General features: G+C 39.9%; 1 protein-coding gene across 1 annotated transcript in view; it reads right to left on the bottom strand.

The window, feature by feature from the left end:
- Nucleotides 1-17,789, bottom strand: part of PRKG2 (protein kinase cGMP-dependent 2) — a 94,263-nt gene that overhangs the window by 76,011 nt on the left and 463 nt on the right. The window contains exon 2 of the mRNA XM_059924004.1: nt 7,770-8,243. Within this exon, the coding sequence (XP_059779987.1) occupies nt 7,770-8,230 (461 nt within the window). The 5' untranslated portion in view covers nt 8,231-8,243. The remainder of the gene's footprint in view (nt 1-7,769; nt 8,244-17,789) is intronic.

Genomic DNA, 17,789 nt, shown 5'->3' with positions numbered 1-17,789 from the left:
AAACCCTAGTCAGGTGATGAGCTGAGATGCTCAGGCTTTGCAAAGAAAAGGGAAGCTCCCTGGAAACTGACCGCACTGGCAGAGGTCAGTAATGATGCCTCCCTCCGATTAGACAAGCAAGGAGAAAAGGTCACTGTCTTCTCAACCATACTATTTCTACTACACTCTTTCCTGGGAATCTAGCAAGGAAATGGGCAGCGTCCAGAATGGCATGAAATGTGTGTGAGGGAAAAAATGGGTCAGGAAAGAGTAACGCATTTCAGAGGACACTTAAAAGCCATAAGTAAGGAGAGCTCGAGGCTCTGCCCAGGCTCCCAGGACAGCTGTTCAAAGCCAGCCCTGCTATATTCACCTGGAGTAACTTACTTAGAGGCAAGCAGATCCACAAACTGCTATAAATATCCCATAAAGTAGTAAGAGAGCAGGCAAAATATAATAAGTGTAGGTTTCAGAGTTGTTCCGATTAAGTGGCAGCTGTCTCGGTATCTAGGTGAGGTTGCCCAGCTTTAGGCACTACTGAGGACCACCATGGGCTAGTTACTTACGCTTGGTAAGCCTCATACAATAATATTCACCCGGTAGGTTTGTTATGAAAATAAATGAGATAACTCAGTGTGTCTGGCCTATACTAGGTACTAGAAATTAGTACTGATGGCCCTTCACTAGTCTGATGCTGCGAGAGGAGGAAAATTAGGAGCAGACAAAATAAACATATAAGTGAAAGAAATGGGGGAGAGGAGACAGAAAGAACTACAGACAAGAAAGGAAAGAAAACAAAATTAAAGAATTCAATATTCGATAAACATTTGTTGAACTGAATGTGTTCATCTGAAGGCGTAAAGGGAATGTTTCTAGCCAAGGCTATGGGGTCAAAAATGGCTGTGGTCATTGTGCAGTAGCATAAAAACATCACAGAACATGCAGTAACTCAGGAACTCCGACCACCAGGCAAGGGAAGGGTGGTTCCGAGTCGGCTGGTAACTTAAAATAAGCACTTCGATTTTTGATTTTCACAACGATTAGTCCTTGAGTCCTGAGCGTTTCCAGAGGCTTAATTACACATTTTTCCTAACACCTAGCAACTCACAGACTGGAAGATGTGAGGATACAGTGAGAAGGAACAGAGGGTGACTATAAACCAAGCAGAGGGTAATTTGAGAGGTTGAGAGAGGGCTTAGGTGGGGTGCAGAGTGAAGAGAGCCCAGGCCCTTTGACTTCTAGAGAGAAAGAAGAAAAGGCAGGGGCAGGAAGTCACGGGCGCTGGGTGCCAGGACTCGGAAAATCTGCCAAAATCTATCTCACTTCTCTGAGGCGTCAAGGCAGCTGCCACTGAATTCTAGGCAGGTTCTTCAACTCCTCCGCGCTCCTAACCTCTCCTTTTTCTTAAGTTTAACAGCACTGCCTATCCCCTCCACACCCCTCTCCAACCCCAAGGGGAGACATTCACTTTGCAGGCTGCTCCGGCTCTAAGCGTCGTGCACACAACAGACGTCTAGCAGTTGCCCAAACACTTGGTTTTCTCACCCCATCCCTGAGTAGCCAGCTCTGATCTGGAGGTCTAAATGCACGTTATTGCTATAAAACATTCTGATTTTAAACATCCTGACAACAATAGCAGGGAGCTGTTTGTAACCATATCAAAAAAAAATTAGAAATGTATCTATTTCTAATTATTTATTTAATGTTTTACAAGGCTTCCCAACTAAAATATGAAGAATCCTCCTCTAATTTTCATTTTGGTATAGTGGGATATTGCAGTTGTTACAACAGACTTTTATTGAAGTATACTTGGTTTAAACATTGTGTTAGTTTCAGGTATACAGCAAAGTGATTCAGTTATATATATGTATTCTTTTTCAGATTATTTTCCATTATAGATTATTACAAGATAATGAATACAGTTCCCTGTGCTATACAGTCAGTCTTTATTTAGAACAGACTTTAGATAGCAGATTTCTTGGTTTTGAATCCTGGTTCCAATATTAAAAGCTGTGTAACCTTAGGCAAAGTTATTTATTTCTGTAAGCCTCAGTTTCTTCATATATAAAATGATACATAATCACATCTGTTATGATTGTGATAATAATATTTCATGCGTTTGTTGTGAGGATTAAATAATTCAATATTTGTGAAGCACTCAGTGTGGTGCCTGGCACATCATTAGCGATGTATAAATGTTGTTATTACTATTATCATTATCATTCCAAGCAAACACTTCTGCTCAGTAAAAGAGCTGTATTTCTATAATGCACATTCATATGCTCGGCACTGCTCTCGAAAGGAAGAACAAATAATAATAAACATACTCTTTCTTCCTGGCTGTTTTTCCACATCTTGTTTAAATGGGTTACTCACTAGCATTTTCCACTTTTACCTATTCTGCTCCTGGGGTGGGAGTGACAAATGAGACTCATTGCCCTTCCTAAAACTAGAGTCAACATCCGAAGTCAGATGGCAAATCTTTGTTTTACCTCTCCTTTTCAAAGAAGAACAATAGTTTCAGATGATAGTTAAAGCGTTCTCAGTGAAAGGAAGTCATACCAGCGACTTGCCAGATGTCTCTGATTAATTTGCCTGTGTTCCACCAGACATTCTGCACGAGCTCATAATTTTGTTCTGCTGGTGCTGAAGTTTGCTAAACAATGTCTACATCAACAGAAAATTTAATTTCAGTAAAAGGTCTGACCTCTGCAGGCATGGTTGTCTTGGTGCTCAAGGCAGGTCAGACATGGACAGAAATGCAATCTGAGCTCTTTCTCGCCCACCTTTGCCACTGATATTCAGTTCTCAGCCCTGAGAAGCTCTGTACTTGTTTCAGAACCCATTCGTGCTCCTCCATATATATCACTCTGTACCATCAGATGGATCAAATCCATTCTCTGTGTCCTTTTCACAGAGGCCTGAGCTCTGAAGATCTAGCACTTGGTGAATATTAATGAAATGGGTAAGCTCTGCTCAACTCTGCTTGGAAGAAGCCAGGAAGCAGCATTGTTCTTCCTACCAATCAATACAGTGTAACAAAATAAAGCAGACTGGTGCCCAAACTAACCTGACTTGAGCCCTTTGATCTTTGTGCATTAAGAACACTAGTATAGGTAGATAGGGTTGGGGACCCCCAGAGGAAGAGAACCAGACATATCTTTCTTGACGTAAGAGAAGCCATTTTAGGCCTAAGCCATTTTGTGATCTAAGTCTGGCCACAATGCTTGCTCTTGATCAGGCCAGAAAATAACCATATTGGAGACAATAAATCAGTTGTAAAGACTCCCAGTTCTGTTTCAAAGATAAAGATCAGTCTGAAGCACATTCTTGAGCTATTCTGCAGGATCCAAAACCCCCTCAAGCACTCAACCACCAGACTAACTGGAACCTAAGGAATGATCATGCTGACCTTTATTGATTTCAATCAACTAGAGCCAGGACTCTGTCAGTCTTTGCCCCATTTCTACACTGAATTCTCCTCCATGAATATGCATACACTGCCCAAGCTCCTTCATAAATATGCATGCACCCTTAGCTTAAAACTTTCCCAATTTTGCTGTTCAGGGACGTACTGCTTGGGGAAATATCTTCGGTATTCTCTTTACTTGCTGCAAGAAATAAATCCTTCCTTCTCCTGCTCTTTGGTTTGGTAGTGTCTTTTGGCTTGATACCTACCCAGAGGCAAATCCAGACTTTGGGCAACCATTTTTGGGATTGTAGAGGGAAAGAACTGGTTTCAAAGTCAATCTTGGGTTCTAATCTTAGCTCTGCCACTTACCATGGCCTATTCTGCAACTACCCTGAACCTGTTTCCTCACTTCTCCAATAGGGGAGAAGCCTGAAACAAACTCTAAGGTTCTTCCAGCTCTAAAGTCTTCTGATAGTTACTGTAATAGATTTAAATCAGAGATCAGAGCATTTGATATGCTGGAATGCTCTGACTCATCATGATTTATGATACTTCAGAAAGGCTGAGTACCTATAATAAAACAGGCTACATGCCCACATGGTTGTATGCTTCTGAAGATCTAAAACGGTCAGTGGGCATAAAGCCAAGTCCCTACAAAAGGCTATGATAGACTGCAGGTTTCATTCAGCTGAAGAGGGATTCCACATTTTGCCCACCTCAATCTGACAGGCTCATTTTCATTTTCTGTGACATTGTCCTAGTACCGAATACAGGTCTTATTTTGTCTGTAAGTTCTCTCAAACTTCACTACGGTCACAATTCCCACCTCAAAAGATAGCGGTTACAGTCAAAACCACATAATCTAGAACTGCAGTATCCAATACAGTGGCCATTAGACACATGTGGCTATTTAATTTGAAAATAACTTGAAATTAAAAATTCAATTCCTCAGTGGCACTAGCCACATTTCCAGGGCTCAACAGCTACATTCTGCTGTTGGCTACCATATCAGACAACACAGATTACAGAACATTTCCATCATTGCAGAAAATTCTCTTGAACAGCACTGAGTTATTCTAGAACCTGATCTTAAAAAGTAGCCCCTTGAATTTGGCAAGAGACAAATTAGAAGAGTTCTCCAATGCCATCAGAGCATATTAGTTCCTCCGAATAAAGCAGGGAGGTGCAACTATACTATTTAAGCTCCCCCTTCCTACCTTACAAGTACACTTGCTGGGTACAAGACAACAAAGATGGCATGAGTGGCCTGCCTGGCAGTTGCTGAGGTTCACATGCCATTTAAAACACATTTGAGCACAGGGGCCTCAGCAAACTCCCAGACCGCGGTGGCATGCGTTTGAGAGCCTCTCATCAATTACCGAATCTGAATCCTCAAATTCGAAATCTATCATCCCCCCCAAATGTTACTCTCTGGCTTCTCTCAGTACTTCATATCTCCCCCACACTGTTGATTGCAGGAGGGCTGGAATCTCCCCCCACTTTCTTGCTCATTGTTAAGTAATCATCAGAGACATCCTGTTCAACAAAAAGACTAAAAAACCATTCAATGACTTTCTGATCCAGTGTGGAGGGGGAACCTGATCCAAAATGTAGTTGACACGTATTAGTAAAAACAAATTTATTCATAAAGTCAGCCAGGAAACTTTATAAAGTTCAACAAATAAATCATGAGAACCTAAAACTAAATGAAGGAGCCATTTGGACTGCTACCTTAAATTCTTTAAAATCTAACAGGAACTGCTTGGAAAAGTAGCCAAACCAATGGACATTGTCCATCATCCTTTTATCAGTGAATGGTGCTCTCATCTTTTCTAATGTTCTAACTTCCAGAAAGTTTTTTCTTACAAAATTTTTGATAGACTGTGTAAAGGATAAATTTGGATAAATTATCCAAACTTTACTTACCGACTTTCTCTAAAACTGGAACTATTTGCAAATGGAAAATGAATTGTAATATTGAGCACTTTCAAAGAACTGGACATTTTTAAATCTCTGAATTGATGTTAGCTATCTGCGTTTAGCCACTTATTCCAGACTTAAGGGGAAAGACATTTTGTAAGGGAAATTGCAGGGAAAATTCAGGTACAAATGTCTGCAAGGGGAAATAAGACATAAACCAGTCAATGAAAAAAGAGTGGTTCCCATATTCTAATTAATTTTTCAATTTAGAACCAAAAGGCTCTATGAAAGCATAAAGGGATTATGAAGGCATAAATAATCTAATTTGGTCTCTTTAGGATTTAATCATTAAGGAATCAGTTATCCCATTTCTTCATCGTATCCTCAACACAAACTTGTACCCGCTGGGCCTGCCTTTATGATGAATGAGGGGAATCATTGCTCATCCTTATTCATCCATCCTTATAAGGCTATAATGTCTTTCCTCTCCTGTGTCCCACTCACTACAGACAGGTGGTTTGGCCCAAAAACTAACTGTGCTTAGCTATTGATTTCCTTTACCTCGTTATAATAGAGCTAATAAAAAATACAGAAGAATGTACTTATCTTGGATTGTTCTGTTACCTAACACCAGGAGAATAGTGTTTTGCCACAAGATGGGCATAAGTCTTTGGAAAAAATAATTGAAAATAATCTTCATTCAAGAGGAGAAATCTGGTGGAATATGTAGGAAGAGGGTCAAAGAAGATGAATTACTATTAAATTCTCTCGCACTTCTCCTAGATACATAAGCACATTGTTATTTGAAAGAAATTTTGTGGGTAAATAATATATTGTCTTACGTATACATATATAGTATGTATAACATATGTATGTGTATAGTACGTATATAGAGAGAATGCATAATACAATTATTATATGTGCATATATCGCTTATACATCAAAAGAGAACACTATGATGTTCAATTTTTGAAAAACAAGCGTAAGTTTGTAAGCAACATTTATAATTTCTGAATTCACACCATTAAAAATAAATAATTATTATTTTTGCAATGGGAATAGATAAGACCTTTTTAAGCCAACTAATAAATAAACTCTTGGCTTAAAAAAAGTCTTCTGAACTCTAATGTCAATCAGATTCTTTCAACCACAGAGTATTATGCGTTTATAATCCGGCATGACTTGTTTCCTTAACAAACATTTATTGCTCATTCACTATGTGCCAAGCACTGTCAACAAATTGATGAATTAAACCTCCCTTTATAATCCTGTTATCAAAATTAATCATTTATTTAAGTCAGATGTTTTATCTTGATTTATATTATTTATGTGTGTGAATAAATTAAAGTTGTTTTAATTTCACAAATCTTGGATTTTGCAAGAAGGATCCAGGCTCAGCCAAGACATTATCAAGGCAAAAGATCTAATTTCAACTAATAAATATTTACTCATTTAAAAATAGCACAGAAAGGAGACCCTAACTCATAATGTTTCTTATCGATCTTTCCTGGTTAGGAAATTCAAACTTGAGCCAGAAAAGAAACGTACCCATACACACACACACACACACACACACACACACACAAGAATACTGTGGGAAATATTTACACGTTCTTTTAAAAATCCTTATTTTTAAAATTAATTCTAGCTTTTAATTGTTCCCTCTGCCTGAAGTAAGTGCCCTTTCTGCCTGGTCTGTCCTCCTTTTTCTCCTTTGGGTCTCAGTTAAAGGTCACCTCCTCAACCAGGTCTCCATGACAATGCCAATTCTGTTCCCTCCTTGACCTTCTCTCCCCCTTAATTCCCAGACACCACCCACTATACTGTCAGTTTCATCACACCATTCATCTTAATTAATAATTACACAATGGTTACTTGTTCCTGTGTATACTATTTTCCCACAGGAAATGCTCTGTGTCTATTTATTCACTGATATATACTTAGCATCTAACACAGTGGCTGGGAGAAGGCAGTGCTTAACTAAAACTGTGGGATGAATGAATGAATGCACCCCCCTCTGAGGCATCAGCTGATCCCTTTTTCATGACACTTGCAGACTAAGTGCTGAGAAGTGGCTTTTGCTATACATATTCATAATTCAGTGTGATTTGTGTACACCGTTAAGTCTACTTCTTTGGAAGAGAGAAGGGCAGACTTCCTAAAGCCACCTCTTCACTCCCCTAGGGTTTTCAAGATAACAGAAATGACTTTTGTAAACTCGGCTCCTCAGTTATACAAATCACAAATCAAAGTCCAGGTAAAGCACGAGTCCTCCTTCAAAGAGAAGCTCTGCTTAAAGGGAGACCCTGTTGCAAAACAAAACCCTTTTAGAAGCCCCTCTATCCCCAAATCTGAAAGGGTTAATACGCGCTTCTCCATTGAGGAGACTCAATAAATAGCGTTCTAATGTTTCATAATATTTAAGGCCACCTGAGTCCAAAACCGGGTGGGAACTTACCTGGAGTCCTTTCTGACTCTCGCTTTCTCAAAGGAAAATTCAGGGGGTTTGTTGAGGTCATAGGTTCGGGTGGTGGGCTCAGCAGACACACCAGCCTTCGCTCCCCTCCTGCTATGGAGGGAGACCAATCCCGAGGTCTTGCGGTGGACCTCAAGAGGCACTTTATCTGGAGACGCCTGTGGCGGGCTTCCCCCCTGCATGTGTACCACATCCTGAAGCTTGTTCAGCTGGATGCACTTGTTCTGGAGCTCCTCCGTGAGCTCTGCAATGGCCACAGTCTGCTTGGACAGCTGCTCCCGTAGCTCCTTCAAATGGTACTCCCGCTCCTGGATCTCGGCATCCTTCCTCCTCAGCTCTCTCTCCAGCTCTGTCACCTTGCTCCGGAGGGCGCTGGTAGTGAGGTTCCCGGAGTGGCCATCTGGATTCTTGGAATGTTTGGGTTTCACGGAACCATTTCCCATGTTGCTCAAGGACCTGAGAGAGGGCAGAGAATTGGGGATTCCCTAGTGGAGTTTCACTTCCCAACCGCCACCGCCGCTCCTCTCAGTCCGCTCTGTTTCATAAAGAGAAACACAGCGCTCATCGCTGTTTGGTAAGCAATCAATTCCCCCACGCTTCCAGAAGGAAAGCTACACATTGATTCCCTTTGTTCCTCCATGCGGAGGAGCTGGCACTTGGCTTCGTTCTTCCCCATCCCTTTGCTGGCCCAAGCATCCCACCTAATAAGCGTTTTGCACAAACGGCCTGCGTTACCTGCTCTTCTCCTTGGTTGTTCTCTCCGGACAGCTGTCAAAAGCATCACAACAAAACTGCGATTCGGATGTCAGCATGGCAAAGATAAAAAACGCCAACGAGCAGCTACCGCAGCAGAGGCTTGTTAATGTCACAACTCTCACAGCTCCCTGAGTGGCTACACTAAGAAACCTCCCCCTGGTTTAGAAAATGACACATCTGCACTTCGGGAGCCTCAAGGAGGCACAGTTGGTGTTGCTGTATTGGCACTTTTCTCCAGCCGTGTGTGCCTGTTAAGTTTGGCTTTTCTGACAACGCTCGCTGTTACAAACTTCTGGATGGCAGTTACCAGAAGGTAAAACAGAGGCATGGGAGTTCTTCTACAACCTTTACCTTATATCCTAAAGCCAAGATTGTCCAAAAAATGACAACCTATGGTACAATGCTCTATTATTTTCCTGTAAAGAATATCCTCAGTGTAGGTCCCAAAGTAGTTACTAATCCAGTGAGTCTCAGGATGTAATAGGCAGACTGGGTATTATGAGGCATGATTTTAGTTGATTCAAAAATGTTTTTTAGGGATTTCCCTGGTGCAGTGGTTAAGAATCTGCCTGCCAATTCAGGGGACACGGGTTTGAGCCCTGGTCCAGGAAGATCCCACATGCCGCGGAGCAACTAAGCCCATGCGCCACAACTACTGAGCCTGCACTCTAGAGCCCGCGAGCCACAACTACTGAAGCCTGCGCGCCTAGAGCCCATGCTCTGCAAGGAGAAGCCACCGCAATGAGAAGCCCACGCACCGCAATGAAGAGTCGCCCCCCGCTCGCCGCAACTAGAGAAGGCCCGCACGCAGCAACAAAGACCCAACGCAGCCAAAAATAAATAAATAAAATTTATTTTTTTAAAAAATGGTTTTTAGTTCAATAGCTACGTATTTATTAACATTCATTAGAAATATAAATAATTGGCACCACAAAATTTTGAGGTTCAGTAGGATAGTTAGATTTACTGAGTCAATTCAGTGAAAATAGAAAAGAAATCATCTGCAGTTAATAAGCACATACGAGCAAAATCAAAAAGAACTTGAAAGGCTGAAGTTTGGAAAATACTGCTTTGGTTAATTATCATAAGGTTTAAGTCTTTTTAAGCTAGCTACTTAAATTTCATACCTTTGCACGTGTAATTTTTGACAGCCATAACCCAAGAAACTTGTAAACTAAGTTTGGATGACCACTTATTACCTAATAAGAGATAGACGGAAGTTTGAAGTTATAAATCTCACACATTCTTGGCCCTCTCTCTCCCCAAATTTCAAACTCAGAGAGAAATAAAAGCTTAGACTGATTTCACTAGCTCTACCGGAATCATCATGAACGCTTACAACAAAGACAAAGACATAAACAGCCTCTAAGTTTCAAACAGATGCAACCAAATAATCAATGCAGGTCACCTAAGATGGATGGTAGAAACAGAAAATAAATGCACTTATAAAAGTAATCTTGCAATACCCAGACATTCTTCGTAGAATTCAGGTTCAAAGTAGTCGTTAATAAACATTAGCCTCCAGGGAACTGCCGTAATATGTTGCAGATATGTGGCAGGTCTAACCTTTAAGTTTCTGTTGACTCAGCAGCATTTACTATTCTTATATATTAGGAATAGATAAAAAGGTTAAGGAGACTAGAATTCAAAGAAGTGGCCCATGGGCTTCTCTGGTGGCGCAGTGGTTGAGAGTCTGCCTGCCAATGCAGGGGACATGGGTTCGAGCCCTGGTCTGGGAAGATCCCACATGCCGCGGAGCAACTAAGCCCGTGTGCCACAACTACTGAGCCTGCGCGTCTGAAGCCTGTGCTCCACAACAAGAGAGGCCGCGACAGTGAGAGGCCCGCGCACCGCGATGAAGAGTGGCCCCCGCTTGCCCCACCTAGAGAAAGCCCTCGCACAGAAACGAAGACCCAACACAGCCTAAAAATAAATAAATAAATAAAATAAAATTAAAAAAAAAAAAAAAAAAAGAAGTGGCCCAGGACACCGTGGTAACCTGAATAAGTAATTCAGAAGATGTTAGATTGGGACCTGAGAATAAACTTGAATGAGATTCTGAATGACAGGCATGAGAAGGGTACCCCCAAAGGGATCTTAAATTAATGTGTGCACAAGTTTTTAACATGCAGCAAAGAGACATCTCCTAGATGTGCTTTTTTGGTTCATGGACAAGCATTCCTAATCCAAGGCAGGATAGAGGGAGGGGAATGGGTGGAAGAAAAGAAATTGCCTTATAAAAAACAAAAGTAAGCACAAACATTTTTAAATCTAATATTAAACTAGCAACTCATTCTTTATTCATAGAACAATTGTTTACTAAGACCAAACTAAGTGTCATGTACTATACCAGGGGCATAGCTCCATGAATTTGCAGTCAAATTCGACACAGAGAAGAGTTCTAGCATTCTAAATATGAAAAGGCTTAGAATCATTTTTGCTCTATGTATGGTAGTCAAAACATTCTGTACCAATCCAATAATTTTACAAACCTGAAACACAATTAGGCAGAGGTGGTTAAATTCTCCCAAAACACCAGCTATTCTCTGGCTTTAATGAAGTCAGTTTGGAAGCTGAATAAATCTTTCGAGCTATTTAGAATTCTAAAGAGGTATGAAATGAGAGTAACTAACCCATCTCTCAAGTCACTAATTTATGATATGTAAGGACTACTGTATGACTCAATACCTAAGTCTGATTTCTTACTTCGTTCACCCCTTTCAATTCTGGTGTCCCTCAAGCCAAGGCTTCGAGTGTCTGGCTTCATAAAACCTAATTAGACTCCCTCTGTTTCCTGTCTGCATCAGTCACTAAGAGAGACAAGCTATTTCTCAAATACGTATTGCTAGTCACAACTGAACCACAGGATTTTGTTCAATCAATCTAGCAACTATAGGTTCTTAGAATCATTCTTATAATCAGAGAACAGCATGCAAAGTAATAAGAAATGAGCTTGGAGATAAAGATCAGGGTATTTTTCCTTCCAGTTTTATTGAAATATAATTGACATATAGCACTGTATAAGTTTAAGGTGTACAGCAAAATAATTTGATGTATACACATCATGAAACGATTACAAGTTAGTGAACGTTCATCATCTCATATAGATACAAAATTTAAGAAATAGAAAAAAAATTGTTCCTTGTGATGAGAGCTCAGGATTTACTCTCTTAACAGCTTTCATATATAACACACAGCAGTGTTAATTATATGTATCATATTGTACTTGACACCCCTAATATTTATCTTATAACTGGATATCTGTGCCTTTTGACTGCCTGTATCCAATCCCCCACCACCACCACCTCTGGTAACCACAAATCTGACCTCTTTTTCTATGAGTTTGTTTGTTTGTTTTCAAAGTATAGTGAAGTAATAAGAAATGAGCATGGAGACAAAGGTCAGGATTTGACATAAGCAATGAAGTCAAGCCAGCCAGGGTAGAAAAACAATCTGCCTCTTCCCAGCTGTGTAACCTTCTATAAATTACTTAGAATCCTCGGTTTTCTAATCTAGAAAGTGGATATAATTGTGCCCATCTCATAGATTTATTATGAAGATTATGTTTGTAAGGTATCCTGTGCATTGTCAGGCATGTAGTACACACCAAGTAGCGCTTATAGTATGTGACTAGCAAGGCACTAAGTGACTTGGTATGAGGAAATGCCCAGAGGTCATCATTACTGGGTGGGGAAGAAGTCTAGTAGACTGGATGTCTTCCGGACAAGAGGTCTTTAAAGATGAAAATTATTGGGGCAGGGGGAGAGGGGTATCCTTACTCTGTCTTCATGAAGACAAAAAGTCATTCTGGAACAAACAACCTGGGAAACCCTCCCAGTTAAGGGAAGCCCCACCAAAAGATGAAGACCAGAAAGTTTCATTAAGCAACCCAGCCCAGGTTCCAGGACTGCAAGGACTCCTCCTTTGTAATTCCCTCACGTAGCCTCTATCTATTTACACATATTACACTGAAATCCTTAAACCAAAAGGGCCCACCTAATTATCTTCAAAGGCAACCAAAAAACATGGTTCACTTTGAAGGGGATATTCTTCTGCAGCCAGGAGCAAGGAATACAATGAGCAGTGGCATCTAGCAAAAGGGAGGAAGATTATATAAAGTTATAAATTATTATTACATTAATTTAACCACGATTTAGGAAATGTCATATACAAGAGGTAACTAGAAAAGACACAGGAAAAGCAAAACTGACTGTGGACGCTCTTGCAGGCAGATTAACACCTGACAGCCAATGTGGGAGGAATTAGCCTTTGTTGTCTGTTTTTCCTCCAGCTCTCAAGTAGTTTGAAACCAAAATCTTGGCCCTGATCTAGATAGTATCTATTTTTCTCTCTACCCATCTGGATTCTGATATATATATCTATAAATACAGGAGATGGTATAGTGCTGGCTAATGTTATAGAGCCAGAGTCCCCATCCAAGCACTTTCACTTAGTATTTATAAGCCCTAGGCCTTGACATTGGGCGTGAATGTGAATAATAGAAGAGGTGGATAGACACATAGATAGATTGACAGATAGATAAAATAATGTTGCATATCATTTAGAATTGTTAGGGGGTTAAATGAGATAAACAATGATAAGCATTTAGCACAGGGCTTGACGTATAGTATGTGTTCAATAAACATTAAATATTATTGTTATTACTGTTAACATTATTTAGCCAATAAAACAACTCATTTTAGTGGAAAAACCTATTGATCAAAAAATATGTACTAAAGTAACAGGACATTATAGGAGAACAAAGTTAGAGTGCTGATACTACCAGACATCAAGACTTACCATAAAGCTTCAACAATCAAGAAAACGTGGTATTGGTGAAAGAATAGACAAATAGATCAATGGTACAGAATAGAGAGACCAAAAACAGACCCACAAAAATTTAGTCAACTGATCTTTTACAAAGGAGCAAAGACAATTCAATGGGGAAAAGATAGCCTTTTTAACAAATTGTATTGGAACAACTGGAAATCCATATGCAAAGAAGAAAAAAAAAAGAATCTAGAAACAGACTTTACGTCTTTCACAAAAATTAGTTCAAAATGAATCAAAGTCCTAAATGTAAAACACAAACTATAAAACTGCTAGTAGACAATATAGGAAAAAATGGAAGTGATCTTGAGTTTGGTGATGACTTTTCAGATAAAACACTGAAAGCACAATCCATGAAGGGAAAAATTGATGTCGGACTTCAATAAAACTAAAAACTTCTGCTCTGTAAAAGACACTGTTAAGTAAATGAAACAACAAGCCACAGACTGGGAGAAAGAATTTGCAAAACACATATCTAATAAAGGACTACTATCCAAAATATACAAGGAACTCTTTAATATTCGACAACAAGAAAAAGAACAATCCAGCTGCAAAATGGGCAAAAGATCTAAACAACCACCTCACCAAAAAGATACACACATGGCATATAAGGATATGAAATGATGCTTAATATCCTATGTCATTAGAGAATCTCAAATTAAAACAATGAGATACCATGCTCCTTGGTATTTATCCAACTGATATGAAAACACAGGCCCACACAGAGGTTTACAGCAGTTTTACTCATAATTGCCAACACTTGGAAGCAACTAAGACATCCTTCAGTGGATGGCTGGATAAACAAACTGTGACACATCCAGACAATGGAATATTATTTGGTGATGAAAAGTAATAACTATCAAGACCTGAAAAGACATGGAGGAACTTTAAATGTATATTGCAAAGTGAAAGAAGCCAATCTGTAAAACCTACATCCTTTATGATTCCAACTATATGACATTCTGGAAAAGACAAAACTTGGAGACAGTAAAAAGGTTAGTGATTTCCAGGAGATTGGGGAGAGGGAGAAAGGAATGAATAGGTGGAGTACAGGGGAATTTTGGGGCAGTGAAGCTAGGCTGTATGATACTGTTATGGTGGATACATGTCATTATATATTTGTCCAAGCCCATAGAACTGAACAACAAAAAAAGTGATCTCTAATGTAAGCTATGGACTTCAGTTAATAATTTTTTCCGTATTGGCCCATCAATGTATCACATTGATGCAAGATGTTAAGAATAGGGAAGGGGAGGGGAGACTATAGAACCTCTCCATACTTTTCACTTTATTTTTCTGTAAACCTAAAACTGCTCTAAAAAAGAAATTCTATGAATTAAAAACAAAACAAAACATGCACTAGGAGTGAATGCAAGAAAGCTGATGGCATATTTAAGGAACAGGCTGAAATGCATGATGGGTGAAGGAGAGTGATGAGAAGTGAAGCTAAAAAAGTAAGATACTAGAATGAGATACTGAAAAATTTCATTTGCCATTTACGGTATCTGGATTTTAGTGTAGGTCAAGTTTATTTCAAGTTATATGGTCAGATTTGTCCTTTAGAAAAATAAACAACTTTTTTTGGCAATAAATATGGAACGGAGTGAAAAGAGCTTAGAGGAAGAAAGACAAAATAAGAGGCTATAAGAGGCTACTGCACCAATCCAAGTAAGAGAGGATGAGGACAGAGTTAACATCAGAAAGCGTCCCAACCCTATTCTAATATCTTGAACTCAAGAAAAAATGAACCATCTCCATGGTAGCCAAAAGAGAAAAACACTATCATAGGGGATCTGGCAAAAGCTATAGCTATAGGCAACTCTGCAATTTCCTTCCCTTCAATAAATCATGAAAAGTAGAATAGATTCTTTTTCATGATATGGGCAGGTTAGCCTGAAGTCAAATGAATTACACAGCCTTCTCGAGATAGTTTTCTAAGTACATATAAAACCGATGCATCTGGTGTTACTCTTAACTTTGTCTCACCAACTGTCTTTTAGAAAATAATTAACCATCACTGAGTATATAAACCCCTGCTGCTCCTCCCGGAAGCAACCACAAAGAGTTGTCCTTGTGAGAAACAGCTCAATTTCATATTGATTCCACAATTAAAAGCATCTGTCCATCTGACCTTGTGACTGTTGACCTCGGGCTCAGTTTTGAATCTACTGCTTGTTTTCTCTGTCTATGGCATTTTCACTTGTGGAGTAATTCTCTCTTGTCAGGCAGTCATATGAGCTTTTATTGTACCAAAGTTTCAGCTACTCCTGAGGCTATCTCCCTGCAATGGCGCCCTAACACACACACCCTGCCGAATGTTTACAGTGAGTCTTATATCCCATATGTTCACTGCCAAATGTAGTGGCATTCCATTCAGCTATTCTGCGGTGCCATAGTAGCAGATAAGGAGGCAAACACACACAAATGTAATTATATAGGTGTAGGTCCAGAGATGGTAGCTGATGGAATTTGAGTGACGTTAAGAAGAAAGATAAAGATCTGGAAGTTTCCATTGTGGCAACTGGGTAAGAGAAGATGTCATTAACCAAACTGAGGAGCAGATTTGAGGGATATGACAGTGAGTTTAATTTTGGACAGTTTGAGGAAACTGTGGAAAGTTTAAGGTCAAGCAGTTCAGTAGGCAGTAAGAAACAAGGGACTAGAAAATCAAAAAGGGGGAGCTGAAAATACCTAGCAATCATAAGTAAAGGTTGAAGCTGAAGAAGTAGATAAAAGTGCCCAGTAGATTGGCAATGAAGAGAAGAAAAGTGTTTAGGTCTATATGAAGTTTGAGAGAAAAACTAGAGACGGTAAGAAGAAGCTATCGTGTTAGAGAAAGGATGTGGAGGGATTAATTGTATAAGACAAGATGTAATGCTGCAGAGGCAGAATCTCTAAATGTGGTAATTAAATGGGTGCACACAAAAGGGGAGTCAAAAAAGATTCCAATGTTTTGATCTTGGCAGGCGGGGAGGAAGGCAGTACTATGAACTCATTCATTCATTAAAAGTGAATAGAGCACCATCGTTGGGTTAGGCACTGTGACACTGACCACAGTCAAGAGAATAAGCAAGCTTTATGGAAAAAGTGATGAGCCTGGATTTATATTTGTTGAGTTTGAGGTGCCTATGAGTCATCAAGGTGGAAATGTCTAACACGTGGTAGCAAAGAAGAAAGGTCAAGGCAAGAGAACACTTCATAGGTAAGAACTGAAGTCCCACTAGTAGATGAGATCACTGAGGGAAAGAAGAAAGGAATGCCTCTATCTCTATGCTTACGTATGTACATTTAGATGGTACCTGTGGATATTATTTATAGGAGAAGAGGAGGAGGAGATGCAAATAACAAAAGCAGAGAAGGAACAGTTGTACAATAAGAGATCTAGAAGTACTTTGGAAGCCATAAAGATAAGATTTTCAAGAGGTGAGCAAGCTGCAGTTCATCCCAGAGACATATCAAAGCACATGAGGGAAATAATATTGAATTTAGCCTTTCACAGAAGAGTTGGGATAGAAACCGGATTACAAAGGACGGTGGGAAGAGCTGACACTGAGAGCAGGGACTTCAACATGGTACCATGGTTCATGCAGTGGAGTTTTAGAATAGTGAAAACTTGAGAGTATTTGTAAGCCCAAAATACTGAATCAGTGAATATAGAGAAAATGAAAACATAGGAGAAGAGGGGATAATTGATAGGAAAATAGCCTAGAGGAAGCAAGACAATATGGGCTCAAAAGACTTGGGCAGCAATCCAGGCAACATACGCCTTCACTGTGAGGTGAATTAGCCCTCACTTGTAAGGATTTCAGAGGACTGAAATGGAGCATTTCAGGTAAAAGAGAAAGATCTCTGTGTACCATCTTTTTATGTCGTTTATTCTTAGTTACACAATGTTCCAGTGGAGAAGATGGCCTCTAATGCTCCAAAGATAATTCTCCACCATATTAGCGCCTACCCTCCTGCGTAAAACTGAACAGTAGTACTGGCAACACCTACTGTATGTTATGTAGGTAATCGCCTTCTCCAAGAGTTAAATGGAAACTTGCAAAGAAAAGAGACAATTTCTAAGGCACTGTTCGGGGTGGGGAGCGCAGGCAGGTGTATGTTGCTCTCTGCCTTTATAGAGAAGCCCCTGGGAACTTCAGCGACGAGATGAAGACCAGAGCGTCACCCTTTCTACCTGTTCATCCTGCCTGCGTTGTGTCTTTGCAGGGTCTCAACTGCTATGCATCTGTACCCTAGTTCTTCTCAAACTTGAACCCCTTGCTTTTTCTCTCATCCCCAAAGTGACGGATTCGTTTTTGTTTGTTTGTTTACTCTTGCTTCTTCACCAGGAAAAACAGAGCGAGAAATGTGAAAGCGCCTCACGGTGCCGAGAGTGACACAGGACACCCACACAAGTTTACAAGTCCTCGT

This window comes from Balaenoptera ricei, chromosome 5 (assembly GCF_028023285.1).
Source record: "Balaenoptera ricei isolate mBalRic1 chromosome 5, mBalRic1.hap2, whole genome shotgun sequence".
Classification (NCBI taxonomy): Eukaryota; Metazoa; Chordata; class Mammalia; order Artiodactyla; family Balaenopteridae; genus Balaenoptera; species Balaenoptera ricei.
The sequence above is the reverse complement of the archived record's forward strand: the minus strand, read 5'-3'. Positions and strand labels throughout refer to the sequence as shown.